This window comes from Macaca nemestrina, chromosome 7, assembly GCF_043159975.1.
Source record: "Macaca nemestrina isolate mMacNem1 chromosome 7, mMacNem.hap1, whole genome shotgun sequence".
NCBI classification, from domain to species: domain Eukaryota; kingdom Metazoa; phylum Chordata; class Mammalia; order Primates; family Cercopithecidae; genus Macaca; species Macaca nemestrina.
The window spans coordinates 159,871,247-159,887,864 of record NC_092131.1 but is presented as its reverse complement, the minus strand read 5'-3'; the positions used below and the strand labels follow the sequence as shown (position 1 = coordinate 159,887,864).

Genomic DNA, 16,618 nt, shown 5'->3' with positions numbered 1-16,618 from the left:
GTCCGGCACCTTGGTGATCGCTGTGAATGTGTGCAGGGGACCCGTGGATCCACACAAGAGGAGAGGGCACAGAGCTAGCTGGGGGTGGAACCAGGCTGGGGCCCTAGCTCCCGACTGATGTGAGTCTTTCTGGCTGTATCACCCTCTTCTGGAAGTCATCGGCCCACCACATGATAAAGTCATTGCCCCTAGTGCCAGATGTGACAGAGACAACAAGGGCTACATTTCTCTCTGGAGTTGGCCAAAGTGAACCAACACTTCTCCACTTCCCAAACACCCCTGTGTCCCTCCATCCCAATTCCTTCATCATGGGCTGCAGGAAGAGGCACCAGCTGCTACCACATGAAGGGGGAAAACACTTGGATCTTCCAGACCGCCAGTGTGTCCAGTAGAATTCTGTAATGATGGACATGTTCCGGATCTTCTAGAGCACCAGTGTGTCCGGTAGAATTCTGTAATGATGGACATGTTCCGGATCTTCCAGAGCGCCAGTGTGTCCGGTAGAATTCTGTAATGATGGACATGTTCCGGATCTTCTAGAGCGCCAGTGTGTCCGGTAGAATTCTGTAATGATGGACATGTTCCGGATCTTCTAGAGCGCCAGTGTGTCCGGTAGAATTCTGTAATGATGGACATGTTCCGGATCTGTGCTGACGACTTATCAGCCATGACCACACTGGCTGTACCAAGCGGCATGGGGCAACATTTGTAATGCAACTATTATATTCATTTTTTCTTGGTCACTAATTGGCTTATTCTTCTAAGTTCTTTGCTAAATTACTACCTTTTGTTATTTTCATCAAACTCCACGGGAGGGGGAAATAAAGAGACCCAGACAGGCTTGGTTTCTTGCTTTATTAGGTTTATTATGAGGAGCAGTGATGAGACCTTTATCAGTCTTCACTACAAAGCTTTCATCTCCAGCCTTCCCCATAGCTCTGTGGAGAGCAGAGTTGAGGGAAGGAGAATGGAGTTTGGCAGATGGGGTCATGTATGTATACCAGGAAAGAAAACACACGTTCTTTTTTCTATTGCTTCAAACAGTTCGTGATAATGGAAGATAACAAGCACAGCTAGCCAGGAAGGCAGGGCACACATGGCAGGGCAAGTTCCTGCTATCCAGGGAGGCAGCCCAGGCTTCCCTGATGCTCCTGGAGGAAGCAGGGTCCAAGCTGGCCCGGATGAGGCCACAGGCAGCACTGCTTCTGTGTGGGTATGGCCAGCTGGGAGGTGGCGCCACACACTGCTCCACTGCTCCTCCGAACTCTGGTGAAGGCCTGTCCAGCCTCACAGGCCTGAGCAGAGTCTCCCACGTCTGTGAATGGGGCCAACGGCACTCACTGTCTTTTCAGGCCCCCACGGACGGCATGCCTGGGGGAGCCTAGTCTACTTACCATCAGCACGTTGATCTGTCACACAGCATGAAGCCATGGTTTCCAAAGGACCACGGTATGTCAAGGACAGGCCACTAAAACTGTCAGTGTTGGGCACCATCACCCACCCCAATACCATCGAAGACACTGGTGCAGTGAGACTTCGAGTCTGCAAAAACCCCAGGGAGGACAGGAGGCTGGGCCACTCTCCCTGTGTGTCCTCAGCCTGCAGTGCCTGAAACTCCAGCCTGTGCACCTGTGGCAGGATCCCCCCCACTGCTCCACAGGTGTGGCCGTGAGCTATTTTTAAACCGGCGTGCTGCTGTTCTTGCCCCCCACGTCCTCTCTGCTGTGCCTGAACACCTCTCAGGAACACTTGGCAGCATGCCATTGTCAGTTCCAGGTCCGCTCATCCCCTGCGTCTTGCCGGGACCCACCTTCCTGCGCTATCCCAGCACAACCCTCCAACCACACCACTGCCGAACAAAGCTGGGGAGCCAGGGCAGGCTGTAAGGCAAGTGAATGGAAACTGGCTGGAAAAAGAGAAAGGGCCCAGAGCACAACATCGCCACTCACAACGACTAAGCCAGCTCGCCTGAGTGTCTGGTGAGCGAAAATGGAGCGGGGACCTCTGTGGGAACATGTGTCTAGGGATCACGCGTACCCCAGACAGGGCAGGCTCATCCGCAGGAGCTGCGGTCACACTCGGCCCGGCCTGAGGCGAGGGACGCAGGGCCTGGCCTAGGCAGAGAGTGGTGCTCTCCGAGGCATCTAGGCATGGAGGGTGTGGCCAAAGAGGGTCTATTTACAACATACCCGACAATCAACTAGCACTGTAATCCTAGGAACTGAGACTTCCCCTTGCTTCTCATCTTACCTTGCATAAATATTAGTTATTCCCAGAGTCAGGGAAGTGGGAGAGAAAGCCTGGGTAGGGCAGTGAGGGAAGGGATAAATGGTGAGAAAGAAAAGGAGACTGAAAACTAATAGGGCGGCTACTGAGGACTGCAGGGCATGGCTACCATGGGGACGTAAAACGCTACGCAGAACGTGAGCCATCGGGTCCATGTGGCCAGAAGCTTGAGCGCTGTTCTCTCATGGAACTCTCCAGTGAGCCATGCTGAGGGGTCCTTGTGAAGTCGTATACTTATCTTAATAGAAAAGCCCTTGATGAACAACCCCATGGTTACAAACACTTGTGACAAGTTTCCTTGTTCAGGTGACTGGTATGCAAAGGCAAGATGGTGCACCTCCTCCTGACCAAGCAGGTACTGAATTCTCTGGAATTGCCCACAGTATAATGGTATAAGGTATAACTAATCTCTTTTCCCATTAAAAAGCTGGCAATGCCAGACCATGAGTCTAATTAATTCGGAGTTGTTCCAGGGCACAAGATAGCCAGTAGTGTCCAAATAGGGAGCCTTGTGGTGGTGGCAGCCAGGATTCCTAAGGCCAGGTGCTCCTTCACCTCTCTGGGAGAGCCAAGCTGTCCATCTGCTGGATCCCCAAGATGCTGGGCTCAAGTGTCAGCTGGGTTTACCTCTTTGGAACAGAAGTAGTGCACGACCACTCCATTGGGGTATCTTGCAAATGCACTGCAGGGAAGAAAATGGCTTGGGAGTGAGGACTGCCCCTAAGTGACCACTTCTCTGGCAGCGGCACCTCCTACAGAAGAGGCACATTGCTGGGGGCCCATCCCAGAAGCAGCCCACCCAAACATCAAAGAACAGTTTGCCTTGAGGGGCTCTGGATTTCTGTAGCCATCATCTCTGTCAAATAACCAGAGGATGAGGTGCACACAGTTAAGAGTGCATGGGGTATTTTTTTACTATGCAAAACACACGGCGTAATAAAGATGGGCAGTGCAATAGCCCAAAACTCAGCACTGGCTTCCTCAGAGCCGACAAATGTCCATCAGAACAGATTTCAGGCTAATTCTAAAAAGGACAGCGAGTTTGTCTCTCTAAAGAAAAATATTTTTCCAGCTACATAAGAAAAGGGACAAGTCCCTCTCCTCTGAAGAAAGGGGCTAACTGGAGGATGTGTCTCAACACAGCACGAGGCTGGCTCACCGTCCTACTCCAGTCACACTGCAGTAACTCGAAAGATCTTTTTCTTCCTTCACTAGATCTTCCTTAAAATATAACAACTTTCTGCTGACCTGTATCTCTCTGGCACCCACTATATCAGTTTCTAGCTTCGAGAGAGGAAGAGTTTTATGGACAAGAATCCAACAGCTCCATACCATATATTGCGGGTCTTCAAATTCTCAAAGCCCACTCCCAACAGAGAGAACAGGCTGCTCTTTGAAGGCTCAAGAACTAAAAGTTGTCAGGACAGCCAGCAGCCATGTTCTCCTCCTCTGTTAAAGGGCAGAAATCCATCCTGAGCGTTCTCCACCCCCGGGCACCTCCACAGAGCCCAGACGCTGCACAGGTGTGAAGGAGGCTCACCTATTCCCAATCTTCTTCTTACACACCATGCACACCTTCTCCTCTGTGATGATGCACTTCACCTGCTGGTGTAAAATCCGCTCTTCCTGGACCTGGAAGAACAGGGGGATTGAGGAAGAAGTTCCACAGTGTGGCACCCAGAAACAGGAGGCAGAGGCCGGCACTGTTTCCTCTTTCAGCTGTCACAGATTCTTCTGCTTAGAACACTGGCAATTCAATGTCAAGCTGGCTACTGGATCAGCTTGAGCTGCACTGTACAGGCTCTGCCTTGGTGGGAAGGGAACATGTGGACACTGTCTGATACTGCAAGTTAAAAGCCCACCCGAGTTTGGAAGGCCCATACCTACCCTCAGGAACTCCGCATGGAGAAGGTTCTTGAGCACTTGATTGAACCGTTTCTTTTGTGCATTTTCTTCCAAGACCTTTTCCAGGAAGATGCGTATGTCATTGATCTGAGTGTTTGCTGGCAGAAGGTTGAGGGCCTAGGGACAGGAACAGAGATAGCGACTGTGTGAGGTGGAACAGGAGTGAGAATGCAGCCATGGAGCTCTTGGACCCTAGTCCCTTTCTGCATTTCCTCTTCTCACTCGATGCTCCCTGCAAACACCCTCCATCTCCCTGGGAACAACTCCTGACCTTGGTGGTGTCCAGTTTGCTGTGGTGCAGCTCCAGGACCTGCAGGGCAGCCTGGAGGTTGGCTTTTGGCTCCAGCAGTTCCAGCTTGATTGGCCCCAGGCAGTGAATGCTGGGGGGCGACAGGTACATCCGAAGCAGGGACAGATACACCTGTCTCAGAGAGAAAGGAGCCACGTCAGGCTGGCAGCAACCTGCCCAGAACCCCCAGCACGGAGCGCGCCTAAAGATGCGAGGGGCTCGCCTATAGTAACAGCTATCCCTGAGCATGTAAAACTCGTCATTTTCACCTTTTAAATTGGTAAGGTCAAACAGGCAACGGAAGATGTTAATTAAGGATTGCTTTTTCCCTGAGAGAAAAAAAAAAATGCCTTGTATTTGTTTACCATTATACCATTTACAAAATGCTACCACTGTAAAATAATTCAAAAAGATTCCTCATTTCCTTTGGCTTTAAAAGCTGATACCCTGTCCACACTTTTGCAGGTGGGGATAGCAAGTGAGACGCTGCATTTCCTACTGGTGCCAGTACCACAGGGTCTCGCAACCTCAGTGCACATTCGGGGCCAGATGATTCTTGGTTCGGCGGCTGTCCTGTGTGTTGTTTAGCAGCATCTCTGGCCTCTACCCCCTGGATTCTAGCAGCACCCCTGTCCTCAGTCACAACAATCAAAAATGTCTCCAGATATTGACAAGTCAACGTGTATTCGAGATGTAGTACATCAGAACCATGACAGGTTCCCGCTCGACAGGCGGACCTCATAATTTATGACACAAATCAAGACTCCTGAGAGTAAAGAGACAGGAGTGCTATTAATAATCACAGGGATGACAAAGATGTACACCGGAACTACCCCAAGCACACCAGGACAAATGGTCCCATGTTCTCCCTCAGTACACACATGCAAGATCAATCAGAGCCCTGACCCATGCCCCGTCTCATTCTGCCACTCATATTATTGCCACCTCTGGTCAAACCAACGGGGCGAGGTATGCACACGTGCTCCCTGGGTCAGGGCCACTACTCACATCTTTGTTGCCATCTTTGTTTTGGTCATAGTGTTTGTGGCAGTACCTGTAAGGGAGAGAGCGGTGAGAGCAGGTGGTGTGAGGGGGGCACATTTAAATGAGAGGCTGTGCGTGCAGCCTGTTGGAGCAGCCTAACCATAGCCAAAACTGGGGACCGGGATGGAGGCGATTCTTGCTCCCGCAGCAGAGTATGGGAAGAGGGACTTCTTAGCTCGCTCTCTCTGCGGGGCCTGTAGACTGCTTAGGAGGTAGGATGGCGGGGCAAACTTACTCCTCAGCCATCCTTGTATCCTTCAAGATGTGGACATAAATGAAAAGAGCTTGTTCGTGTTTCCCCATGCGCCCCAACAGGAGAGCTCGTTCTTCTAAGAGGCCTAGGGGGAAAAGGAATATGAGGAACCACTGCCACCAATCATGCAAGCACAAGCTGAGGACCAAGCTGTCCAGAGGAGTGGACACACGGCAATATAAAAGGGAAGAAGATAGGATTCTTACTGCTTGGGTTTTTCTTCAAGGAGAAAATGACTGAAGTTCAAAAGAGGAGGAGGGAGCTACTTTGGGAAGTACTTTATCCCATCTTTTTTGAGATCACATATAAACTGGGTAAGAATATTCATTCAGCAGCCAAGTACTTAACAACCACCTACAAGGTTCAGGTAAGATGGGCAAGTGCTTGCTCTCAGCTCTCATAAAGACAAATCATGCCAGATTACAAAAACTGCTGAGCAATGAACTTGGCCAAGAACATGTTCTGAAGCAAAAAACAGGTTGCAACCTGGCTATCAATTAGCATGTGGTTCACACCCAGGAAGGAGACTTTTCTCAGTTACCATACAAAAGTGAGTCTTCAGAGGGGACAAACAGGAGCACTGGCCTGAAACGCCTGGTTTTTCCAGGCCCAACTTCTGTGGAGAGTTGGGGAACAATGAAAGGGGTGGACTAGTCTTTGCACGACCTTCAGCTGAAGTGGCTTCTGGCCGTAAGCCAGACACTCACCATCAAAGGGAAAATCACAGATGAGCCGGCCCGGATCATAGTAGCTGGAAATCTCCAAGAACATGAGGAGCTTTTGCCGGTATTCTCCCAGTTCGCCCTCTTCCTCTCCAGCTGGGACTGGGGTTTTGCCTTTAAGGGAAACCAAGTTCAACATGAAAGTATGCTGCCAGATGGCAATGTGGGGTCAAGAAAAATGAAGGGAATGGGGTTCAAGGATGTCACCACATGACCAGAAAGGCCTCGAGGGTGGCTTCCATGCTCGCTTCTTTTAGTTCACAGTCTCTATGTGGCCCCAAAACATCAGCTTAAAGTTAAAAACAAATAAGCTGAGTAGAGAAATACTGTGGGCAAACCTGTTTATCAGTATAGCTGCCATCTGGCAGACAGGTCTGTTCCTTCCACCCTCCCCCAGCGATGAATCTGAGACACTCAGACATGCCAGGACCCAGACAAGGGCTCCTGAGTCTCATGTGCCAGGCCCGTGTCACTCAGCTCCCCTGGCTTCTCTTCAGAACTTCTGCCCACTTGGGCAGGGAACAGGGTGGCCTGCGTACCCCCACCACAGGTGGCACCTGGGTCTGTGCTCTCCTCTAAGGCCTGGGGCCAACCGACTTCCTAAGAGAACTGGTACCTGCGGGGAAGGACAGGAGGTACTCCTTCATCAGACCTTGCACCTTTTCACAGTACAGCTGGATCAGGCAGTTGTGGAACCGAGCTCCTGTCTCCTCCCAAACATGGATGATGTGTTCCTGAGGCAAGATGGACGTCTTTGTCACTAGTATTCTCCAGGCTGTGACTTGGTCTCCCAGCCTCCCGCACATTTTTAAGGCCCAAGAGGTCCCATCCAGATTATCCCCTAATCAGGCTGCAGAGACGACCAAGAGACAGCTCATCTAAAGCCACTGGGAAGCTTCACCAGAAGTTTCACAATGCGACCCAGTAACGTGAGGAGCCGTCTTCTCAATTTCTAAACTCCTTTTTACAAATTTGGTCCCATAATCCTCCAAACTCTCACATCGACCCGTGTAATTATGGTTAAGTATCTGCATCCTGGTACTGAAGCCTATTTGATTGTCCTGTGGTCACTTTTGAGTTTGGCTGTACAAATGTGGCTTTGGAATTTTTTTTTCTAAAACATCATTCTTTCATCCCTCTGTACTTTACCTAGATTTGCTAGGTAGCATTTCCAGCTTGGTCTACCGGGATCTTTTTCTTCAGAGGAAGCTGAAACAACCCTCATCCTTCCAATCCGCAAGTGACATAAATCCCAAATCTGAACAGCTGGATAACAGAACCATGCAGTCCTGGATCCTGGGTTTAAAGCTTTTTAGTGCAGACCAAAAAATACCTTACCAGATAAGGAACAGCCAGACCCTTAAAATTCTCTACTAAGAAGCCGAGGACTCGATCACGTGGCAGAGACTCCACTTCTGGGAGATCTTCAGTAAATATCTGTCAGAATGAACCCGAGTTCCAGCAGCAGAACCATCTGACTGCAGTTCCACCAAACACACATGCATGTGAGCGCAGCGATCAAACAGGCTTTAGGAGGGGAAGGGTACGAGAAGGCATCTGCAGGCAGTCAGCGTGTCAGACGAGGCACAGGCCTCCTCAAGCCTGTGTAAGGCTCTCTCTACCAACTTCAGCGCTGGCTCACGCTTCCCAGTCCACCCTTTCTAGCACCAATGAGGACGGATGCATGAATCCACCCTCCTCTCCATCCACTGCTGTCCCAAGTGCAGTCAGGACCAAGTGCGGTACCAGATAAATCCAAGGGACTCCCGTGGCTCACCTTCAGGCCATCTTCTGGGAAGTCTCTCAGCACCCACACAGAGTAGGAGAAAATTAAATGCAGGTTTTCTGTGCCTAGAGGGGAAAGCAGGACTTGTCAGCAGTTGAGGCCCATCTTGCCCGTGGCACTGGGAAGGCAGGTGGGCAGGTTGCCCCAGAATCCATTTTCCTGAAAAGATAGCTCAAGCATGAGCTACTCGGGGCTGTTAGTCCTACTGGGCTGGCTCCATACCAGGGGGCTGTCATAGGTCAACCACCGAGGGATTTTTATGCCATCCGGAGGAATGAAATTGAGTGAACACAAGCATGGAAGGGAGGGGAGCAACCAAGCAGAAACAGAAACGGAGAGAGACCAGGTCGTTTGAACAGGGGCGCTTTCCCCTCCCTTTCAAAAGGTGGACTTACCCAGACGCTGCAGATACTGCACTGTCCTCTCGTGGCCTTTCAGAGGGGAGTTGGCTTTCTTGGACTGGTCCACGAGCACCTGCAGAGCTGGCCACCAAGCCCAAGAACAAGGTCATGAGCCTTTTCCCCATGGGAGATTGGTCACATCTCAGTAGGTTCCGCTGCCATGTACAAGAGTCCCTCCCAGATCCAAGGAACCGCCCCCACACCTTTCTCGTGGAGCCCCTTCTTCTCATACAGGATGATAAGCTCACTGTACTTGTGAGCCTTCTTCAGCACGTGCTCGCTCTCCTCAATGTGGCAGTGATTGTTCTCCAGGCGTAGCAAGGGGGCCACCAGGGCCACGTTCGTCTGCAGAAAGAGCAGGAGTTCAGTGGAAACTGCTTCCCTAGCCCAGGCCTGCTCTAGGCTGAAAGGCCAGGAATGTAGCACAAGCAAGAGGAAGCAGACAGCTTCCTGTCTTTCAGGACAGCAGGTAGAGGCTTTTAGAGCATTTATGGACCTTCGCACAATGTGTTTTAATGTTCTGTGGGGGAGAAGAGGGACAGAACTTCTTGAAGGAAATACTGTCCCAGCTGACTTTGTAGCACGAACTGCAATCCGACCAGAGAAGATGAACCCACTGTACAATTGTGCATTGATATCTTGCCTTATCCTCTTAATTCCAAGAGACTCACAGGCATCAGGAAAGTCTATATGGTTTCCAGAATCAAAGACTTCACTCTTACTAGTGGCAGGTCCCCCGGGGTCTAGCATTCCCTTTTACTTTCCCAGACTGTCAGGGTAACTGGGAATTGCGGCACCCGAGCGCTCAGGTAACTCACATGGAGATAGCACTTGAGCAGGGTGGTGTCGATGATTTGTAGCAGCTTCTTCTTGGATTTGATGGTGGGAGTGCCTTCCATGAGTGGGGAGGTGCTTGACTGGTGATCAGAGTCGTTCAGCTTCTTTACCAATTGACTTCGTTTCTGCAAAGGTCAAAATGTGGGGTTAAGGCCAGGACTAAGTCTTCCTTTGTCACCTGAGCTACTGAGTAATTCTGAATACCTCCAAATCAGCTCATGCCCACTGGCCTGATCTCACATTAGCATTCGATTTTTAGTACTGCCAAACTGCCACGGAGGCAACAACAATTATTTATTGACTATTTACTACAGACCAGGCACCATGCCGAGCACTTTATATATACCGTCTTAATCCTAAAACAAGTGCCGATAATATTATCCTTATTTTACAGGTGAGGAACCCAAGGCACAGATGTCAGCTGCTACGTAAGGGGTAAGGCAGGATTCAAAGGGGGGTCTGACTCCAAAGCCCATGTTCTTTTATTTTTTTAAAAATCAACCTTATTGAGGTATAACTTACAATAAAATCTAATCTTTTAAAGTGTACCATCAGGTACATTTTGACAGATGTGTACATGCATGTAACCACCACCTCAGTGAAGGAAGATAACATTTCTATCACTCCAGAAAGTTCCTCGTGCTGTTCCCAAACAATCCCACCCACTGATCTGCTTTCAATCCCTGGAGATGAGTTTCTGCTTATCCTAGAACTTCATCCAGTAGGTATTCTCTAGAGTCTGGCAGAGCCCATGGTCTTGCTCTGCCATCTCTCTGGCACAATATTAGTGTCAGTTACTTCATGCATTCCCAGTGTCAGTGGAGAAGGCCAGGGAAGGACATGTGCTCACCTTCCTACGGCTAAGACACTGGCAGTGGAGGGCCTTCCACAGTGCCACAGGCTTTGGGAGATACTATGGCCAGGAATCTTTTTTACTTAGCACAGTGTGTGCAGTGTGTAGGCAGTGGCAAGTCTGTGTGCTCCTTGCAGGCTGCCAGCCCCAGGAGGGTACCCTTGGAGCCCCATGTCAAGGAAGGGCCAAGGCCACCCATGCCTGATCAGACCTGCGGGAACTCACTGACCCAGAGGCAGGGAGTGGAAAGCAGCATGACAATTTTTCCAGCAATACTTCTTTTTTTTTTTTTTTTTTGAGACAGAGTCTCGCTCTGTCGCTCAGGCTGGAGTGCAGTGGTGCAATCTCAGCTCACTGCCAGCTCTGCCTCCTGGGTTCACGCAATTCTCCTGCCTCAGCCTCCTGAGTAGCTGGGATTACAGGCGTGGGCCACCACACCCAGCTAATTTTTGTATTTTTAGTAGAGAAGGGTTTCACCATGTTGGCCAGGCTGGTTTCAAACTCCTGAGCTCAGGTGATCTTCCTGTCTCGGCCTTCCAAAGTGCTGGGATTACGGGCAGGAGCCACCGCCCCAGCCAACGGCAATACTCAGTGCCTACCCCGGAGCGTTCTGGAGACCCCTACAAAGGTCTGCAGAACACTTAAGAGGAAAAAATATCAATAAGGTCTCTGATTCTGAATGGGTACACAGGAAATAAACAATAGCCTTCTGTGACAGAAATCTAGGATTAAGGGACTAATGGAGATGCTGGTTTTAGTGCTGACTTAAAATATACATGTCTATAATAGTAAATCATAAAAAATTTTAAATCTAAATACCTCCCTTAAAAACATGTTATAGAAGGATATTTATTGACAAGGAAGTACTTTCTCAGTATATGGCTACATTTTTTAAAAGTAAGCTATAAAACAATCTATAATTTGATATCCATTTGCAATAAATAAACCAAGAAGTAAATAAACAAAAGCTAATTCACAGACATAAATGTCTAGAAGGGCAACACTAAAATGTTAGTTTCTTATATTCTGGTGGTAGAGTTATAGGTAATTTGTGTTTCTGTTTTGTACTTTTTTTGTGTGTTTTCCAAGTGGTTCCACATACAGGAGGCATTTTCCCCAAAACTATGTATGTTACAAAAAGTTTGTTTTAAAAAAAACTTGTATGCGTCTATCAACTAAAATTTACCTTTTTTAGTTTCTATAACAGCTTAGTGTGAATTTACTAGGAATTGGGTGTGTTTATTATTATCAAGATTTGGCAGAAAACCCCACTTCAATGGTACTGTTAAGTTAGAAGAAGTAGCAGAAAGAAACTTTACCCCAGGCAGACTTCCTAGAGCATTAATTTATAGAATGCCTTAGCATTAGAGAAGGCCTTAAATTCCTTGCCATAGAGAAACAAGTACTGAAACTCCCAGGCAAACTCTTTCACGCACTCTGTATTACACCTACCTGTGTCAGGTAGTCAATCAGAGCTAAGTGAGCCTTCTCCAATTCAGCCCCAGAGAGCACAGGCAGTGGGTTGGGATACTGCAACTGCTTCCTGTAGTCTGTGGGCAGCAGGTCCGGGTACAGGCCCATCACGTGGGTGGGATCTATATGGAAGGTAAACATGATTCCTCTGGAAAGGAGCCCAACAATTTAGGGATAAAATAAAACAAGACTATTACTGTAGCAAAATAAGTTCCAGACTGATTTTTTAAAAACAGACTCTCAGTTCATAAACATTCAATGAGCTGTAGACTTATGATTTGAGCATTCTTTATACATATGTTAAAATTCACTAAAACATCACAAAGATGGCATGACTATATTCAAATACACACACAGAATTAGAACTGAATATTTATCAAGCATCTGAAAGTAGAGAATAAAAAGTTTTTAAGGAAAAATGCTGATGTTGAAGTAGAAGAGATCAAGAAACTTAACAATAAAAAATTTGTGTCAAAAAAAGAAACATTACTAAAAAAAAAAAGCAAACAACAGGCTAGGGAATATATTTGTAATACACATGGCAAGAGACTAATTTGTTGATTACAAGACTGGGCAGCATAGTGAGACCCCATGTCTACAAAAAAATTTTAAATTTGCTGGGCATGGTGGCACGTGCCTGTATCCAGCTACTTGGGAGGCTGAGGTGGGAGGATCGCTTGAGCCCAGGAGGTCGAGGCTGCAGTGAGCTGTGGATCATGCCACTATACTCCAGCATGGGCAAGAGTGGAGACCCTGTCTCAAAAAAAATTTTAAAAAGAGGGTAATATGTTGATTAGATAAACAAATTCACATAAATTGGTAATAAAATGTAAGACTTCATTTGATAAATGACCAAAAGACAAGACCAACTGATAAGAGAGTATAAATAAGTGGGAAAATGTTCTGCTACTTTAAGAATCAAAATGGTACACATTAACAATATTAAAGAGGTGACATTTTCCTTCTGCCTTAGAATTTATGTTCTCACAGATGCTCACAGATTTTTTTTTTTTTTAGACAGGGTTTTGCTCTGTCTCCCAGGCTGGAACACAGTGGCACAATCTTGGCTTCTTGTAGTCTTGACCTCTTGGCTCAAGTGATCCTCCTGCCTCACCCTCCCAAGTAGCTGAGACTACAGGCATTACTACCCTGCCAACTAATTACTTTTAAATTTTTTGTAAAGATGATGTCCACGATGTTGCCTACGCTGGTCTTGAACTCCTGGGCTCAAGCAATCCTCTCTCTTTGGTCTCCCAAAAAGCTGGGATTATAGGCATGAGCCACTGTACCTGGCCACTCCCAGATTGTAACAGGAAAATGCTGTAAGTAGCCAACATATCCCCTCACTGCCACTGGGGGCTGGTTAACTGGTTATATAACTTACTATAATTTACATTTATTATAATTTATAATACTGTGGAATGCTATTGTTTATTGGTCAACTGGCACTTCCCATCCATTTCTACTCCTTTCTAGTCCACAGGGGCTATAAAACTGAAAACGACTTTTCTCAAACTCCCTAGCAGTCAGGGTTCTAAGTGAAAATCTGGTTCCACCAGACACAGGCTATGAGATGTGGAAATGAAAGTGAGACGGAAGCCTCCTTCTTCCAGCTCATGCGTGTGTGCCGCCAGACACAGCACTGCCAGTGTCTGGTTACAGCTCTGCCACTCTGTAGAGGCACCTGCCTGGATACAGCAGCCCACACCCAGTCGCCAGCTCTGTGGGAACGGAGGTCACTGCAGGCCTTAGGCAGTGGAAGCAGCAGCAACTTGCTGACCTCTGGGTCACAGGGATATGCCCATATCCATGTCCAGTAGTAGACCCCTGTCTTCTGCTACTTCAACTCATCCAACAATCTGTGTGTCTATATGTGGTAAAATACACACGCTGCAATATTTATCCTTTTAACTATTTGTAAGCCTACAATTCAGCGGCATTAAATACATTCACACTGTTGTGCAACCATCAGTACCATCCATCTCCAGGACTCTTCCACCATCTCAAATTGAAACTGCCCAATAATAAACAATTACTCCCCTATTGTCCCTCCATTCCAGCCCCTGGGAACCTCTATTTTACTTGTGGTCTCCATGAATCTGCCTACTCTAGGTACTTCAGATAAGGGCAAGTTCTCTCTTCCAGGCTATGTGGAGTCTTGGTGGGAGGATAGCTCTAGGGACCTACCTTTGCCTTCAGAAGCAGAGGGGAGCCAAACCTCTTTCTCCACCCCTGGTAGAGTCTGGGGGTCAGACCATGACCTAATCCTGGCTAATCAGATCCCCTGATCTGGAGAAAATGATGCAAGGATACAAGCAGTGTGGTACACACCAACATATATCATACATCCCATCCTATGTGCTCCTCATAGGTAACATGACCCTCCTCCATCAAGAGGCGATGTCTGAACTTCCTTGCCTTGAACATGGCAGGACCCTTATAAACCAACAGAATATAGCAGGAGTGAGAGTCACAAAAGACCACTGAGGCTTCTGCCTAGGTCCCTTAGACACTCCTTCCAGAAACAGCCAGCTGTTACGCATGAGGACACTCAAGCAGCTCTGAAGAGAGACCCACTTGGATAAGAACTGAGGCCCCCAGCTCCAGCTAGCACCACCTTGTCAGCCATATGAGTGAGCCAGCTTGGAAGTGGATCTTCTAGCCCGGTCCAGATTTCAAATGATGGTAGCCCAGTTGACATAAAACTACAACTGCCTGAAAGACGCGAAGCAAGGACAGCGCAGCTGACCCCTTCTCAAATTCCTGACCAACAAGTACTAACAGAGATGGATGACTACGGTTACTTTAAGCCATACAGTTTTGGGGAGATTTGTGACATAGCATTAGATAGCTAATACATCGTAGGGGGCAATTTTTATCAGGGATGCAACAACAGGGGAAGTGGCAGTGGCAACGGCTAAGGAGGTGGCTATGCTAGTGCAGGATGGCCCAGCCTGTCCTGGCTGCAAACTGATCATTCTGTGGCTTCCTGTTTCCAGCTGGGAGGGGCTCCAGAGCTCCCTTCATTTCCATCTATTCCCCACCTAATCTCCCATCAATTTTATGGGTTCTTCCAACTGTCATTACCCTAACGTTCCAATAAACTCTGCTTAATTTATCCAGATTCTACTTAAACGATCCAGAGTTGGTCTCCATTGCTCACAACCAAGAATCTTGACTGATACAGGGAGTCACCACAGTTCATTACTGGCCAAGGTTGAGGAATAGTAGAAAAAAGGCAAAGCAATGAAGAGGAGAAGAGGAGATACTAACTAGTATGATACAGAGTCAAACCAAGTATATATATAGATTGGTTCAAATTAAGCAAAACTGGAATATACAGTTTTGAATATACAGTAATGATATTCAATACTAATAACATCAAACACTTACGGAGCACTTGTTAAGTGCCACACACTGTTCAAAGCACTTCATATAATCCTTACAGCAACACTCTAAGGTAAGTAGTAGTATGATCATCTCTTTTTTGCAGAGGAGAAAGCAGAAACACAGAGAGGTCCAGTACTCTGCCGGATCTGAGGCAGACCCCAGGGCACCTGCTCCTCGCCACTACACTCACGTCGAGAGGTTTCAGGACACTAAGGAAAGGAAGGGCTTCATGGCACTGCCCTGTGTTGGCTCTCAAAAATGATTTGCAGTTTAATTCAAGGAATCTGGTCTAGAACAGCATTCAATAAACACTAGCTGATCAAATACCCATCTGTTGAACTGAATGACCTGCTGCTACCTTTCTTTAATGGCAAGGGCATATCATACTGGAAAACTGGGAGTCCACATTTATTGAGAAGACCAGATTCACAGGATTAGGAGTATAGACAGGTAACCACTATGGCCACCCCACAGGATCTTGCTAGGTATAAGGATCAATTTAGATGAGCCTAAACTCTCTCCATTCTCAGAAGTCTATTATCATTTCTTCCCATACTTTTCAGGCTCCCCTCCTCCACCAGTTCCTTATATGAAGGCCTCACCACTTGTTACCTGTGCCAAGTTTAGCAAAGACCTGCATGGACTCATCAAAACGCTTCTGGCAGAAGAGGTTGAAAGCATACAAGTTCTTGATGTGATGAATCTGTTGTTGCTTTTCACTGTCGGAATCATCTTTCATTTCCTAATAACGAAGTAGAATAGGTAAGAGCTCACTCACTCAACAAATACTGTTCAGTATGTTCTTGATGTTAGAGAAGATGCTAGGAGCTAGAGACGCCAAAGCATACAAGACAAGGCCGGGCGCAGTGGCTCACGCCTGTAATCCCAGCACTTTGGGAGGCCGAGGCGGGCAGATCATGAGGTCAAGAGATCGAGGCCATTCTGGCTAACATGTAAAACCCCGTCTCTACTAAAAATACAAAAAAGTAGCCGGGCATGGTGGCAAGTGCCTGTAGTCCCAGCTACTTGGGAGGCTGAGGCAGGAGAATCACCTGAACCCAGGAGGCAGAGGCTGCGGTGAGTCAAGATCATGCCACTGCACTCCAGCCTGGGTGACCGAGTGAGACTCCATCTCAAAATAAATAAATAAATAAATAAAAAATAAAACAAAGTGTACGAGACAGCCACATGGTATCCGCCTTGCAGCCTGCCCTTACAATCTAACCGTAAGACTGCTAAGTACGCAATTAAAACACAACAGGGTTTCTACGAGATGCCTAACTGGTAATCCTGAAAATTGTCATGGTCATGAAAAACAAGGAAAGATAAAATGTCACAGACCAGAGGACACTAAGGACACATGACAACTAAATGCAATC

At 47.6% G+C, this 16,618-nt stretch overlaps 1 protein-coding gene across 3 annotated transcripts in view; it reads right to left on the bottom strand.

Annotated features, from left to right (window-relative positions):
• Positions 1 to 841: 841 nt before the first annotated feature.
• LOC105491715 (VPS39 subunit of HOPS complex) overlaps positions 842 to 16,618 on the bottom strand; it is a 47,033-nt gene continuing 31,256 nt past the window's right edge. For all 3 annotated transcript variants that reach the window (XM_011758320.2, XM_011758331.2, XM_024796351.2), the window contains 15 exons: positions 15,852 to 15,981; positions 11,829 to 11,971; positions 9,505 to 9,648; positions 8,890 to 9,031; positions 8,681 to 8,767; positions 8,277 to 8,350; positions 7,838 to 7,936; positions 7,116 to 7,233; positions 6,485 to 6,613; positions 5,760 to 5,862; positions 5,489 to 5,534; positions 4,463 to 4,612; positions 4,174 to 4,308; positions 3,827 to 3,918; positions 842 to 2,968 (listed from right to left, as the gene is read on the bottom strand). In XM_011758320.2, the coding sequence (XP_011756622.1) occupies positions 2,893 to 2,968; positions 3,827 to 3,918; positions 4,174 to 4,308; positions 4,463 to 4,612; positions 5,489 to 5,534; positions 5,760 to 5,862; positions 6,485 to 6,613; positions 7,116 to 7,233; positions 7,838 to 7,936; positions 8,277 to 8,350; positions 8,681 to 8,767; positions 8,890 to 9,031; positions 9,505 to 9,648; positions 11,829 to 11,971; positions 15,852 to 15,981 (1,668 nt within the window). In that variant the 3' untranslated portion in view covers positions 842 to 2,892. The remainder of the gene's footprint in view (positions 2,969 to 3,826; positions 3,919 to 4,173; positions 4,309 to 4,462; positions 4,613 to 5,488; positions 5,535 to 5,759; positions 5,863 to 6,484; positions 6,614 to 7,115; positions 7,234 to 7,837; positions 7,937 to 8,276; positions 8,351 to 8,680; positions 8,768 to 8,889; positions 9,032 to 9,504; positions 9,649 to 11,828; positions 11,972 to 15,851; positions 15,982 to 16,618) is intronic.